This window comes from Zingiber officinale, chromosome 6B, assembly GCF_018446385.1.
Source record: "Zingiber officinale cultivar Zhangliang chromosome 6B, Zo_v1.1, whole genome shotgun sequence".
NCBI classification, from domain to species: domain Eukaryota; kingdom Viridiplantae; phylum Streptophyta; class Magnoliopsida; order Zingiberales; family Zingiberaceae; genus Zingiber; species Zingiber officinale.
In genome coordinates, this window is record NC_055996.1 from 136,605,939 (window position 1) to 136,620,057 (window position 14,119).

A 14,119-nucleotide genomic window follows, 5' to 3' on the forward strand; every position below is an offset into this window, starting at 1 on the left:
TTTATAAGGTAAAAAAATATTTAAAAAATCATATAATTTCTCTTGGAACTCTACAACAACAAGTCTTTTCCTGGGAATATGAATACTTTAACGCTATTAAGTTTTATCTCCTATTATATCATTATCTATATTTAAATAAATTTTATTTTTTTTATTATTGCTAACCAAGTCTTTTTCTCTTGGGACTTTATCATAAGTTTTTTCTAAGTCAATGAATACCATGTGTAAATATTGTTTTTGCTCTCGATATTTTTTAATTAATTGTTTAAGAAGATATATAGCTTCTGTTGTCGACCTTTTAAGCATGAATCCAAATTGATTTTTTTTCACTGTAATCTCCTTCTTTAATTTTTTTTTCTATTATTTTTTCTCAAAATTTCATAGTATGACTCATTATTTTAATACCGTTATAGTTTACACAATTTTGTACATCTTCCTTGTTCTTATATAAGGGAACTAGAGTACTTATCCTCTATTGATCCGATATTTTTTTTATTTTTCAATATAATGTTAAATAATTTTGTAAGTCATTCAATACCTTGTTTTCCTAAGTACTTCCATACCTCTATCAGAATATCATTTGGTCCAACGACTTTTCTATTGTGCACTTCCTCATTCTTACAAATATATAATTTCTTATAAACTATTCGTTTTCCCTTCACTTTCTCATTCACCACTAAGATTCTTTACTTAGTGGTGCATGTCCCTTTGACTCACCGAATACACTCTTAGTTACTATTTTCAACTTTGATATCATTTTATCCCATATTGTATTAGAGTCATCGTATATCTCACCTAATGCTTGTACTTCTACCTTCTCCTTAAATATATTTTACTTCTCATCAGTTAACTTCCACCATTTAATTATAGGAATCGTATATATTTTCTTTCTATTGATACTATATTTGAGGCGTATATCTAACACTACTACCCTATGTTGGGTAGTTAAGATTTTTCCAATGATGACTTTACAATTTTTACAAATTTTTTTATCTTTCTTCCTAACCTATGTTGAATTCATCCCTAAAAAATAAAAATATAAAATATTTTAATTTCATGCATAAATTCTGATTTTTTTTAGTATTTTTTACCTTAAAAATGTATTTAATAAAAAATTTTCCCAAACTTTATCTAAAAAACAAACAAAAAAAATCATTAGATATATTTATAAGGTAAAAAAATATTTAAAAAAATCATAACTTATATACGGAATTAAGGTATTTTAAATTTTTATTTATTTTTGGATGGATTTAATAAAAAATATCCGAAGTGGGTAGGAATTCAGAGAGAACCGGAAAGTATGAACTAAAAGATCCGTATAAAATTGTTTTTGGTTGAGGAAAATCTTATCTTACATCTGTTTCGGTATACGGTATTCGATTCAGTTTGAACTATAAGTTTATAGTATAAAATATGTTTTTGATTTGATGATTGACGATGAAGATGAGTCAACTCAGTGACGTGGACTACTTAAGATGCCACGGGAGCATAATTTACCATTGAGTGTACAAAATGGAATCCTCGGTGGCTTGGCGTAATGGCCAAAACGTGTCTTCGCAAGGCGAGCAAGCAAAAGCAACGGATGTTGACTTTATTCAATCCAACCACGTGTCATTTAAAAGTCAATGTTCAAAATCAAGCCAACATGAAAAGGTCATAGTAATTTTTTTAATATATGTATTAAAAAAAAAGAAAAAGAAAAAGGAAATTGCGGTTACGATGTCAATTCATGCAGTGCTTTACAAGTTTCCTCGCAAAGGCCCAAGCCATTCATTTCTTTGTATCTTGTTTCAAACGTGTCCTATTAAGTAAATAAATAAATAAATAAATAAAATTAATTAAACACCAGAGGAAGCACCAAACGCGCCCCGTTGTGGGAATGCTATTTTAATATTACATTTTAAAATATAATAAATATTTTTTAAAAATTGGAAAAAAAAAATGAGGAGGAATCCGAAAGCAATCCCACCAAGAACACAGCCTTATGTTGACCCAAATCGGTCTATAAATATGACCCACGCGGCGGGGGAGTCAAGATATCCATTGGGTTTGATGGCGGAGCAGAGTCACCGGCGCCGGTCGTTCTCCTCCTGGCTGATCAGCTGCTTGGGCGGCGGCGGCGGAGGAGGAGGAGGAGGAGGAGGAGGGGAGTACAACGAGAGCAGTTCGGATTCGGGTCAGAGGGTGTCGTGGGATTTGGACCCGCTGTCGCTGGAGGACTTATCGCTGACGCTGGCGGGGTCGAACCTGGTGGCGTTCACCATAGCGGAGCTGAAGACGGCGACGAGGAACTTCACCATGACCAACCTGCTCGGATCCGGCGGGTTCGGGCACGTCTACAAGGGGTTCGTCGACGAGCGGATCCGGCCGGGGATCCGGCCGCAGCAGGTCGCCGTCAAGTCGCTGGACCTCGACGGGCAGCAGGGACACCGGGAGTGGCTGGTGAGGATCAGAATTTTTCGATTTAAACCCCTCATAGTTTATCAAATTCGCATCTTTAATTAATTAATTAATTAATTGCAGGCTGAGGTCGTGTACTTGGGTCAGCTGAGGCATCCACATCTTGTTAAATTGATCGGATATTGTTGCGAGGATGAGCACCGGATGCTGGTCTACGAGTACATGCCGAGAGGGAGCTTGGAGAATCAATTGTTCAAGAGTATGTTTATCTTCTCTCCCACAATTAATTAAATTCTTGTTCAAACATTGCCATCTCGACAACGATCGGATCATGTTTCAGTAAAATCCTTCCAAAACTAGACAGTGACGTTTCTGAATAATCAACATCAATTTTATATCAATTTTTTGTTATTCATAATTAATGCGATTTTTATTGAACTCGGTGAAGGATTGCTTGCCTCGTTGCCATGGTCGACCAGGCTGAAGATCGCCGTCGGAGCTGCCAAGGGACTGGCGTTTCTCCACGAGGCCGAGAAGCCGGTCATTTATCGCGATTTCAAAGCTTCGAATATCTTGCTCGACGAGGTAATTAACTAATTAACTTCTTCTTCTTCTTCTTCTTCTTGCTTTGATCGTTCGATGTATATATTTATATCAGAGTGTTTTGATGGAAATCGCAGGATTACACGGTGAAGCTCTCTGATTTCGGGCTGGCGAAGGACGGGCCGCAAGGCGACCGGACCCACGTCAGCACGCGCGTCATGGGCACGCATGGATACGCAGCGCCGGAGTACATTTTGACCGGTATGTAGAGACCAATTACTACTCGATCGATTGGAATTGGAGTGTTCGTACGTCGTCGTCGTCGTGGATCTGTAACTAACGTTGACTTGGACTGGGCGTGCAGGGCATTTGACTGCGAAGAGCGACGTGTATAGCTTCGGAGTGGTGTTGCTGGAGCTGCTGGCGGGGCGGCGGTGCGTCGACAAGAACAGGCCGAACCGGCAGAAGAACCTGGTCGACTGGGCGCGGCCGTACCTGAACAGCGCGGAGAAGCTGAGGCGGGTCATGGACCCGGGCCTCGACGGGCTCTACTCCGTCAAAGGCGCGCAGAAGGCGGCGGCGCTGGCTTACAAGTGCTTGAGCCCGACGCCGAAGTCGAGGCCGAGCATGAAAAGCGTGGTGGAGGCGCTGGAGCCGCTGGTGAGCTTGAACGACGTGCCGTTTGACTCCTTCATCTACGTGGCGCCCAAGGAGGAAGACAAGGCCAAGGAGAAGGCGCAGCTGGAGGTGGTCGAAGAAAAGAATCTGCACAACAACCGCGATCAGAGGCACAAACAGAGGTTCCCCAATTCCGTGATCCACTCCGAGGTCACTCTCCATAAGGACGGCAAGAACTTGTTTAGGAACTCTCATTTTCGAAGGTCCAAGGGCCACAGCCAAGAGCGCGGGGCGTGAGCTCAGGCAGGCAGACAGGCATGCACATACATAAATACGACATACGATAGGTTGACTATGAGTTTACAGTGCTGTTACGTTCGTTGATGTTTTTGTTTCTTGCTAGTTTCGATCTGCTGTGAAGTGGATTTTTAAGGTGTTTTGAAGTAGTAAAACAAAAAAAAAAAGAAAAAAAGGAGAAGAACGTACGATCGAGAGAGGCCATCAGCTTGCAAGAGTTGTTGATGGTTGCTTCTTTGATTTGATTTTTCATGTTTGTTGTCGCCTCTTTCATTCCTTGTACAAATCTAAGTTGAAGTAGCACAAAAGTGTGCTGTTGATCTGTTCGAATACCTGCTCATTTGTTTGTTCGTTCTGTTTTCCAACAACACACAAGCAGAGCAATCGATTTCTCAGTTCTATACAGTTTGTTATTTGAAAATTTAAGAAAGAGTCGCTTCAATCCTTAGTTTTGATGATCCTTATGGTGCCCCTTCGTAATCCTTTCTTCTTCTTCTCTTCTTCTTCCCTATGAGCTGCTGGCGGGGCGTCATTTGTGAAGGAGCCGGTTGATTGCATGGCTGGTGGTGCCTGAGGTGTGTTCATGGAAATATGAAGTTAAATAGGAAGGGGTTTTTCCATAGTGTATCGAAAGAAAAGGCAGCATCTGCCAAATGCCATCATATTCTACCCAACTCGCAAGCAAGCATTCAATCGAAACCAGTGTTTTCTAGGATTTTTTTTTAGCCTGGCAAAAGAAGGATAAAAAATCACAGGATTCGACTAAAGAATATATCGACAATAGTAAGACAGAAATTTTAAAATTCACAAATAAGTGGTTCAGTCGTTTCCTTACAATAGTCATAAGGAAATCGGAAGCTATCCCTTGTACAAAGCCATGTATATGCTTTTCTTGCAACAATGAACCTCAAGGAGCTTCCTGAAGGCGGTACACAGTGATCTCTTGCTGCTTGAAATATCGCCGATCCTCCTCGTCCACAAGAACGAGATTCAAGAAATATTTAACGCTGAACTTGTTGTTGATGTTGCGATATGTAGGTGTTAACTCATAGGGGCTCAAAAACAATCTTATAGGGATCGATTCACCTGAGGAAAAAAAAAAAGAAGTAAAGGTTACAGAAAGATAAATTAAAAACAAGCATTTGTAGCAAATATACGTAGCAACACTTTTTTTCTTTAAAACTAAAAGAAAAAAATCTTCCAGAATAATATATGATTGGTTGACAAAGAAGGTTAGTACAAAACATGCATCATCGATTAAGTTTGGTTCCCTCTGATGCTAGTGTCACTTTGACATCAAGGTTAACAAATCATGATCAAGCCTAGGTTTACAGTTAAGACTGATATATCTGCCACATTGGTCGAATGGATCACATTAGACAAAGCAGTTCTTCAAAAGAAGCAAAACTAGGAACAAATAGACAAGATACTTCAGTCAACAACATGACTCATGACTGATTGAAATTAGTGTGACTAATACCGTGAGAAATGAAAATTGGTCTGCTAAACTGTTTTTAATTATAAAACATGTCAGTACCAAAATTAATGCCTTGAAACTCAAATCTGGGAAGAGGCGTGGTTGGCCGCGATTGGATTGGTGAGATCAGATAAAAACAGTTTGTGCCAAAAATGTCAAAATGCATTCCTCTCGGTCTCATTTTGAATGTGAGGAATAATTAAATCAAAATGTTTAAGCCCGAGTTAACAATGGTAAGAAAATACACATCAAAGAATTGGTAATGGTAGTAAAGAAAAAAAGAAGGGAATCATCTAGCAAGGCAAGACTTTGCTAAAAGTGGAACATGTCAAGGTGGTTCCAATTTTCTGATTATAATGTACTCTCATTGCTAGATTCTCCCAACATTTGAAGATTAAAAATATACGAGCACAATATATGTTCAGCCTTAGAAAAGTCTGAGAAGATGACAAGCCTAGCCACAAACCAAAGCTCTAGGAAACAGAAAAAAAATGGTATAGCACAATGTTTTGAAGTCATATATACCTCTAACTGGAGCACCATCCATTAACTCAAATTTTGCAAGTGTTTCTGTCTCAACATAAGTGTTGGGCCCTGAACCAGTTGATTCTCTACGTCTGATCTCCAATTCCATATTCTTTAGTTTTATTCTCACAAGAAGAAAGTAGATTTTCCCAATTATGACATCCTTGAGATGATACCTTCAGAAAAGTTCACATAAGTAAACGAGATATTATGAGAACACACAATGCAAAATGTGATTTTGGTATAGATATGAACTTACTTGCTTTTGTTGTATTCAAACTCTATGTGTAAACAGTCTTCAATTCCAACTTCCATCTGCACCACTATCCATGGCAACTTAGAAAAAACAACTAATCATTGAGCTCAAAAAATTTAGGCATGCTCAGAAACTACCAATTTGCACAGTTCATACAAGGATACCTTGATGTGCTATTTAAAACCAATTGAAGATTAAAAACAGGAATTATTACTGCACAACATAGAGGTGAAGGATTTAAAATTCTAAACTATAAAATCAGTTTTTGAGGGAGAAAAAGACACCTAGTAGAATTGTACCATAGAATACAACCCTAATCAAATTGCATACATTTGTATCATACACTATGAGATGATGAGAAGAGATAATAAAACAAAGTTATTCAACCACAGACCTTGATACTATTGTTAATTGTTGGTGCTGGGTTATAGTTGCGAACCTGAAGCAAAAAAACATTGAAATGAAATGAGTCAGAGTATGAAAAAGCAAGGGAAGTATTAAGTTTACTGAAGAGAACTTTCAAGAAAAATTAGAGAACATCTTGATGCTGCTACTCGCTAGCATATATCATGAAACAAACTTATGCCAAACCATAGTCATAAAATAAAAAATGGGAAATAGCTGCAAATTTTATCTCAATATCACCAGTTTTTTATCAGAATCATCTTAAGTAAAATTTGTCTTGAAAATTAACAGATTAGAAATTTGTAGGTACAGAGAATTGGAGAGTTTTGTTCACTCAAGAAAAAAAGCTACAGTGTGACATGAGAAGATGTATGGTTGATGCTGCCAGCACTCTCACCAAGCAACTTCACCTGTGAGCTTAGATGGAGAGTTGACAGAATCTAGAAAGTTAAGTACATGCCTACATGGAAAGTTTGGGATTTTGAAGAAAACATAACCATGACATAAGAAACAAAGCAGAGAAACTACAACAACGGACAATAGCTGTGCAATACAGCTGTTTGGAAATGAACATGCATCATCTTGTTAAAATCCTAAAATAAAATTAGTAGCTAGATCATAATTTTTTGGTATGCCAAACAACATGGTAAACAAACAGTTACATAATATATGCTGAAATGTACATGCAGTTGATCAGTCCATGACTCCACATCATGCATCTGATAGTTCAAACCTTAAAGCATCAGTTCATTTCGATTTTGACAAGAATTGTCATATAGTTCCAATTAAGATAAGATGCATTCATAAACTACAATGTCCAAAATCATGATCAAGAGCCTTTACCCAGAAATCTTGGTACTCCACAATATTGCTGACATAATTACGACTGATTGTCACTTTCAAAACATACCTGTGAGACAATGGATGACATGCAAATCAATTCTTTGTGTCATTGATAAAAATAAATTGCTTCTCTTGCATACTTTTTCACCAAAATTGAGACCAAAAGTGTAAACTGATACACTCATCATGCAGTTCAGGCCAAAAACTCAACAAGTACAAATGTTTTTTAATCAAAATTTTCATTGAATCCTCACTTATGTGGAGTGAGATGAAAACACGACGGTAGAAACAATTCAAACAAGCTAAATAAATTTCTAGAAGAATATGTCTGAGCATTTATTGAACTTCAGCTGAGGTCTTCTTGATTTTTCTATTTATCAATACACTGTTGCAAGTGGCTAGAGTCAAATTTGGTTTGAGAAAACAGGGCAAAACTTTCTTCCTTTGACCAACTTGTTATCTAAAACCTAAAAGTTACAGATGAGAAGGGGCAAAATCTTAATTGTCAGAGCCAACTGTAATGTTATTGAAATATGAATATAGGTTATGTTAAGGAAAAGGCACAATTGGGAATATCAAACATGATTAGCCTTTTCCAGCATTCTCATATTCTAGGACAAAACATTGATAATACAGAATGATTAGAGCATAATGCCAATCACCATAGAAATGAAATTTCTAAATATTGCTTCTTTTTTAACATGAAGTGATAATCATGCATGCCAATGTCTTGGCTATACTGTACCAAGGGTTTTCAAAACTATTGCAGGCTACAATGAGTTTTACATACAAATTTACTAACTCCAACACTCAGTATGCATGATCGTTCACAATTACTATAAACGTAAAAATTATTGACTCTAGAGAAAAAGGGTATATGTACCTTAATCGGACATTGACACCATTATATGACTCATAAGGCATCTCAACAGAAGAGAACTCAAAAGGAAATGTCTTCCTTTCATAGATTTCACCAGGAACATCAAGCTCACGCACTGCAAATATAAAAGTTATTAGACTTTTGAGTACACAATTTTAAAGAAGACCAGACACCCTGACATATGTAACCATATTGGTATTCTAAACCAATTATAACAAAGGTCATTCTACTTAAGCTTAAGCTCAAGTCAATAAATGAGATTATATATATATAAATATACACTCCCTTCTAGACAAGAAACTCCTATCATTCAAAATTTCATAAAATGTCTTTTTTTTTATAAAGAAGCATCCATTTACACACTCAACAGAGCACATCCCAGAATATGACAGATATCTGGCATCTCTTCAAGATAACAATTCCTGTCTACATCAGACCTGCATGTTTGCTTCTTCTCTCCCACCAAGATATCACCCTCACTGATACAATTCCTATCTAATTTTTGTTTTTCAGAATGCTATTCAGTTTCTTTGTGGTATTGAAGGACTACTCTGATAAAGGTGTCAAAGTTCCTCTATAGGGATACAAACACAGGGGACAGCACCAATAATTTTCTCTCTTATCTCGTGTGGGCAAACATTTTTATTTTATTTTATTGTTTACAAATTCTTCTTGAAGAAAACAAACAAAGTTTGTATTTTATATATATCTTCTTTTGCTTGGGATCTTGAACAATAGTTTTTAGACTGATGAAGTTAACAGGCTTCAGCACTTAGCAGGTGCCAATTTCAACTGCAACTGGCCTTTTTAATTGGCACAAGAAAGAACAAAAGTTTGAATATATTGGGGCTATGGTCAACTCTTTCAGTCTATGATATTTACAAATACCAAGTCTTTTTTCCTACCACTTAATCTTTTGCATGTAGCCTTTGTCCCTATGCAATTGATCGTACTTAGAATATGGTTATATCTCAAAGAGTAATAACAAAAATAAGACAAATTCTCTTCTTACAAACCTGATTGAAGTAATCATGTAAGTGTGATATTAGCCATTCAAGTAAACATCATACACTAGACAAAACTTTCTCAAGTGCATACCATTGTTTATTTTTTCCCAGTCAATTAAAGAATGAAATGAATGGAATATCGCCAAAACTATCAGTAATATTTTTTAAGCACCTATACAATCTAATCTTGCACAGAAGTTAAAAAATTACACCTAAGTTTTAAAAGAACAAATAGACAGAGAAATTTTATATAGAAACAGAATCAATTTCTTATCCTTCCAAACAATAAATACTCATATCGCCATAAGCAATAACTTTACGAAGCAGCTTGTGATCAACATTCGACATCTAAATATTTTACAACTTATAAAAAACCATAAATGCATGCTCCATTATTCACAGGTCGATAGCAAGTCTAATAATTCAAACTCAATATGAGCACTTCAACTATACCTTGTGAACAGCAGAAATACTATATCTTAGTTTAAATGAGAACCCTAAAATGCACCTGAGGCAATCCATGCATGCAAATCTGATGCCTAATAATATGTTTGATGATTTTGCAATATAACAGATACCAGAAAAGTGAAATATCCACTTTAAGAGTTTGTAATAGAACTGACACAAGAAAGGTCAAATATCCACAAACCTAGAGAGGTGAAGTCATAAAAATTTCCTCTGTCGAAATAAAGCTCTGCAAGGATACAAGAAAACTAAGAAAACAGAAAGAATAGTGAAGAAGAGAAAATACACAAAACATAAGCTCAAAATGTCCAATGTCCTAGCCTTAACACATAACAACAGTTTAACAGAGAATTTATGATGCATGAACTATCCAGTTATTTAAAATGATGTAAGTTTTAGAGGAATGTCAATTTGAAACTGCAAAGTAGAATATGCTGCTTTAGACTGAAAAATGTAATCTTACGAGTTAACAACCTGTACGATTGCTTATCTAAAGAATTAGGATAGATCAATGTAAGATAAAATAACTAACAATTAAAACAAACATGATACAAAACAAATATTGATCAAAATGGGCGGGACCATAATTTAAGTACTAATCAAATTCGGTCATAGAAAATTCTCCCAGGAGATTAGAGAAACAAGTACCAGTTCATTGTTCATCTTTTGTACCTCAAGGTTAAAGCAAGCAGTGCATTCTCAATGTTTCTAAGCATCACAGTCAAATTAAACTGGGAGGTTAGATGGTCATGCCATGGTTCTAATTATGGGAAGCACAAAAAGTGTCATTTATAATTTGGATTTGTCGTTTCAAACAAAAAAGATAGGAGAAAACAAGTGTGCAAGAATCAGGCATGTCTGCAAATCGATAAAGTGAAGCATACCGATCTGACCAAGGAGCTCAATTTTCACACCAGTATGTTCTAGTTTTTTCCCTTGAACTGGATCTATAGACACCTGCATATTGCATTTCCTCTATCATTTGTTACAACAATATTTACATGTGATTTCTCACTGTATTATATTGCACTACAAATTGAAGAAATAGAAACATTCCAAAATTCAGAAAATGTACCTCACCGACAATATTTTCTAGGCTTTGAAAAAGTGGAACAATTGCAGTCTGTCCATTTTCTTTCTTTATAGAAGCCTGGCAAGTACATTAACAAAGAAGAATCAAAGTAATAACCATGTCAAAAGCCATTCAGAACATATTGCAAGACTATCTCAAATTCACACCACTAGAATGAACAAAGTCATAAGAGTGCATAAATAGAAAACTCAATATGCTATTCACCTTCTTTCTGGTTTTCCCATCAATAAATGAAATTGTAATATGACATGGTGGCTTGAAAGCTCCAATAATATAATTCTGTAACATAAAGCACATATAAAGATGTCAGATCCAAACAAAAAAATATCTTGGGAAATTTGACCATCACAGAAAACCCATCATAATGAATTCACAAGAATGGCAAACAAAATTTGAGTAAAAAATGGATATGCTGCCTTTAAATGATCATTCATCAAATGGTGAGTAAATAGACATAACAATGTATCTGCCAACAATTCATAATTGAGTTTAACTATATGTTAGCCACTAGAACTTGAGTTGGATACATAGTGGCAATGCTTTTCTGACCAGTAAATTTGCATCTATGCCGAGGAATGTCATAAACAAGGATACACTATTATTACAGGATAAATGAACATGCACCAATACAGGTGAGAAGTTGATTTGTCACAAACATAACACTGGAAAAACAGCCCTCATGGAAGTGTAGTCTACCACAGTTATCACATAATGTATATGAAATCACCAAACAAACCACTGGTAGATAGTGAAGATTAAGACATAAATAACATACTTCCCAAAATAACCCATTCCTTTTTTGCTGAGACTGGCACCAAACCATGCCACTGTCATTCCAGAAAAAGTTAAACTTTGCAAAACTGATACTCACATACTTTGGTGCAGATCCTATACTTGTAGTAGCCATAAATCGCATAGTTATTATAATAAAATGAAAGCTATTAAACCAAAAAGTCAAAAGGAGCACTAACTTTGAATTATGAGAGTTGTCTTTTTAATTTGAACACATTTCACACAGAACACAAGAACCCATGTTTGGTTATTTAACTTCTTACATGATCACCTAGGAGATGGTTATAATTTCTTGTAATCTAGATAACTCAATTATTTATCTCAAGCAAGACCATGTGGATCTTGTTGTCAGCTTGAGTTCATCCCCACAATATTAATCAGAACATACTTATGATGGAAGTATCATTTTTTGCTCTCATACATTAAGAAATTCTTTCTTCAGCGTATATGCATCACGATCAAACCAGACTCATGATCATGACATTATAATAATGTAAGCACATTCATGTCCCATAATTTCCAATATATAAATTCCAGTAACATACCATTCTCAAGGCTGACTATAGGTAAACTCCTTTCAAAAAGGATCTGCACCCAAAAAATGCAACAAGATGAACCTAAATTGAAAGTAACAATCTAAAAATTCAAGTTTTCAATGAAGCCAAAGATATTAATACAGACATATCAAAGGCTAGATAATCTTAGATCTCTGTTCTCAAACTTTTTTAGTACTTCCAATTGGCAAGGCTATAAAAAATCACATGGAAGAATACAGTTGAGTTTGAACAGCGCAAAGGTAATAAAGCAGTAATGTTTAAAGAATAATATTTCAGTAGTTAGGAATTACTTTAATTAGTAACTAATCCTTGGAAGGTTGTTCTCATTCAACAATTTCCTACTAATTTCTGTCCATTGTAGGAAACCATAGAATTTATTTCAGCATTCGCTTCATTCTCTCAAAGGAAATAGCCAGAGGGATACAAACACACACTTATCTCCTATTCATTTACTAAGAGTTTCATTCCCTTGTAGGAAACATTCCCTTGATTAGTAATACAATTTTCCCATTTAAGTATCTAAATATATCATCTTTACTAAAGATATTTATAGTTTACGTTTCCAACCTAATGCTTAGTAATATAATACAAATAAGACCTAAGTTAATTTTCTGATAATCAGAAAACTGATCAGTGATGCAAAAAACTGTGAACAAGCCATGAAAATTTACTAATATTTAATAAATATTGGAAAAAAGTTGACATTTCCATTTACTAACGTTTCACAAAACGCACTTATTTGAGAAAATGCTGACGTTGTTATAATCATTATAAATTCTTCATAGCCACTGCCATCCCCTCGTCCAATAGATCTGCTGCAGTAAATTCATGCACAAGTTCTCTAAACAGTTTGTAAGTCTCATCAGATAGATTCAACAATCAAGTTCAGTTACACAAATCGAATGTTGAAAAGAACAAAATAACAGAAACCAATCGACCACTAGGCCGAGATCGGTCGGGCACCAGTGGGAAACATCATTTTTAGTTACAGTTTAACAATTTAGTCTCGATCGAATTGAGCAAACCATTCAGGCAAAAGAAAAAAAGATTTACGATTCAAAGCGAGGGATCGACCGGAACTGAGCAGGTCCGAGGATCGGCACCGTAGTAGGAGCAACAAAAACAGAAGAACGAGGGAACGAGGACGAGCGTTTACCTCGCAGGCGACGGAGCGATCGGCAGCGGAAGGGCCAAGGTTGGGGAAGAAACCAGCGCGAGCAACCACTTGTCTAATCGAGTCGTTCGCAGGCAAACGAAGCGGACGAAAAGGATAGAAAGTTGAGACTATAATCTATAATATTTTAAAATAATTAATAAAATCAACAGGCCCGTCTAGCTCAGTTGGTAGAGCGCAAGGCTCTTAACCTTGTGGTCGTGGGTTCGAGCCCCACGGTGGGCGATTTGTTTTTTAATTTTTTAACAGCAGCGCATGGCTGCCAAACTAAAACAGGAAATTATTATAAAACGACATAAATAAACATCTTAATAATACACACTGCAATAGTTAATTTTTTCGTTTTTTTAAAAAAAGGGTTAATAAACTCTGGAAAAAATGAAAAATTCTGTAAGTTAGAGGGGAAAGTCCTGAAAAACCAATTTACTTTACAATTTCTGTGATTTTATTTTTTAGTATCGCTTTAAAATTTTATAAAGATAAAAAATAAAATCTAGAAAAAAAACTCATTGATAAAATTTTAAAAATATTTTAAATGCAATTGCTAACTAAAGTCCATTATAAATAAAAATCACTTTTTGATGATGCCGCCAAGACAATTCAAGTGAATTGATTTTTTTTTTAAAAAAAATGAACTGTATGATATGATAAACTTAAAATAGAAAAAAAAAAGAAGCAAAATACAAAAATTATTGGTAAAATTAAACTCACATTCTAACGCAAATGTTAATACGATTCATGCGAATAAATCTCTTTTTTGTGAATTTATTTTTTTAATAGTATGACT

At 35.5% G+C, this 14,119-nt stretch overlaps 2 protein-coding genes and 1 non-coding gene across 8 annotated transcripts; 2 read left to right on the top strand and 1 right to left on the bottom strand.

Moving 5' to 3' along the window:
- The first annotated feature begins 2,037 nt into the window (after nt 1–2,037).
- LOC121989786 (serine/threonine-protein kinase RIPK-like) lies at nt 2,038–4,190 on the top strand. Its single transcript, XM_042544028.1, has 5 exons — nt 2,038–2,442; nt 2,524–2,659; nt 2,849–2,985; nt 3,081–3,204; nt 3,308–4,190. Exons 1-5 carry the CDS (start codon nt 2,053–2,055, stop codon nt 3,856–3,858), a joined length of 1,338 nt encoding a protein of 445 aa, XP_042399962.1. The 5' UTR covers nt 2,038–2,052; the 3' UTR covers nt 3,859–4,190.
- LOC121989787 (vacuolar protein sorting-associated protein 26A-like) lies at nt 4,009–13,428 on the bottom strand. Of its 6 annotated transcripts, none has more exons than XR_006114319.1 (13): nt 13,315–13,428; nt 12,147–12,189; nt 11,014–11,088; nt 10,792–10,866; nt 10,601–10,673; nt 9,901–9,945; nt 8,248–8,359; nt 7,365–7,431; nt 6,511–6,555; nt 6,120–6,175; nt 5,861–6,036; nt 4,694–4,944; nt 4,009–4,428 (listed from the first exon to the last, which is right to left on the bottom strand). XR_006114319.1 is itself a non-coding variant. In XM_042544031.1 (13 exons), exons 3-13 carry the CDS (start codon nt 12,147–12,149, stop codon nt 4,766–4,768), a joined length of 906 nt encoding a protein of 301 aa, XP_042399965.1. In that variant the 5' UTR covers nt 12,150–12,189; nt 12,894–12,973; nt 13,315–13,385; the 3' UTR covers nt 4,601–4,765. The 6 variants fall into 6 exon arrangements, 4 of the variants coding, with proteins under 4 accessions (XP_042399965.1, XP_042399966.1, XP_042399963.1 ...); XR_006114318.1 differs by having other exon boundaries at nt 4,342–4,585; XM_042544031.1 differs by lacking the exon at nt 4,009–4,428 and adding an exon at nt 12,894–12,973 and having other exon boundaries at nt 4,601–4,944; nt 13,315–13,385.
- Nucleotides 13,429–13,484: 56 nt separating this feature from the next.
- On the top strand, nt 13,485–13,557 carry TRNAK-CUU. The gene has a single exon. It is a non-coding gene; the product is annotated as a tRNA-Lys (tRNA).
- Nucleotides 13,558–14,119: the final 562 nt, after the last annotated feature.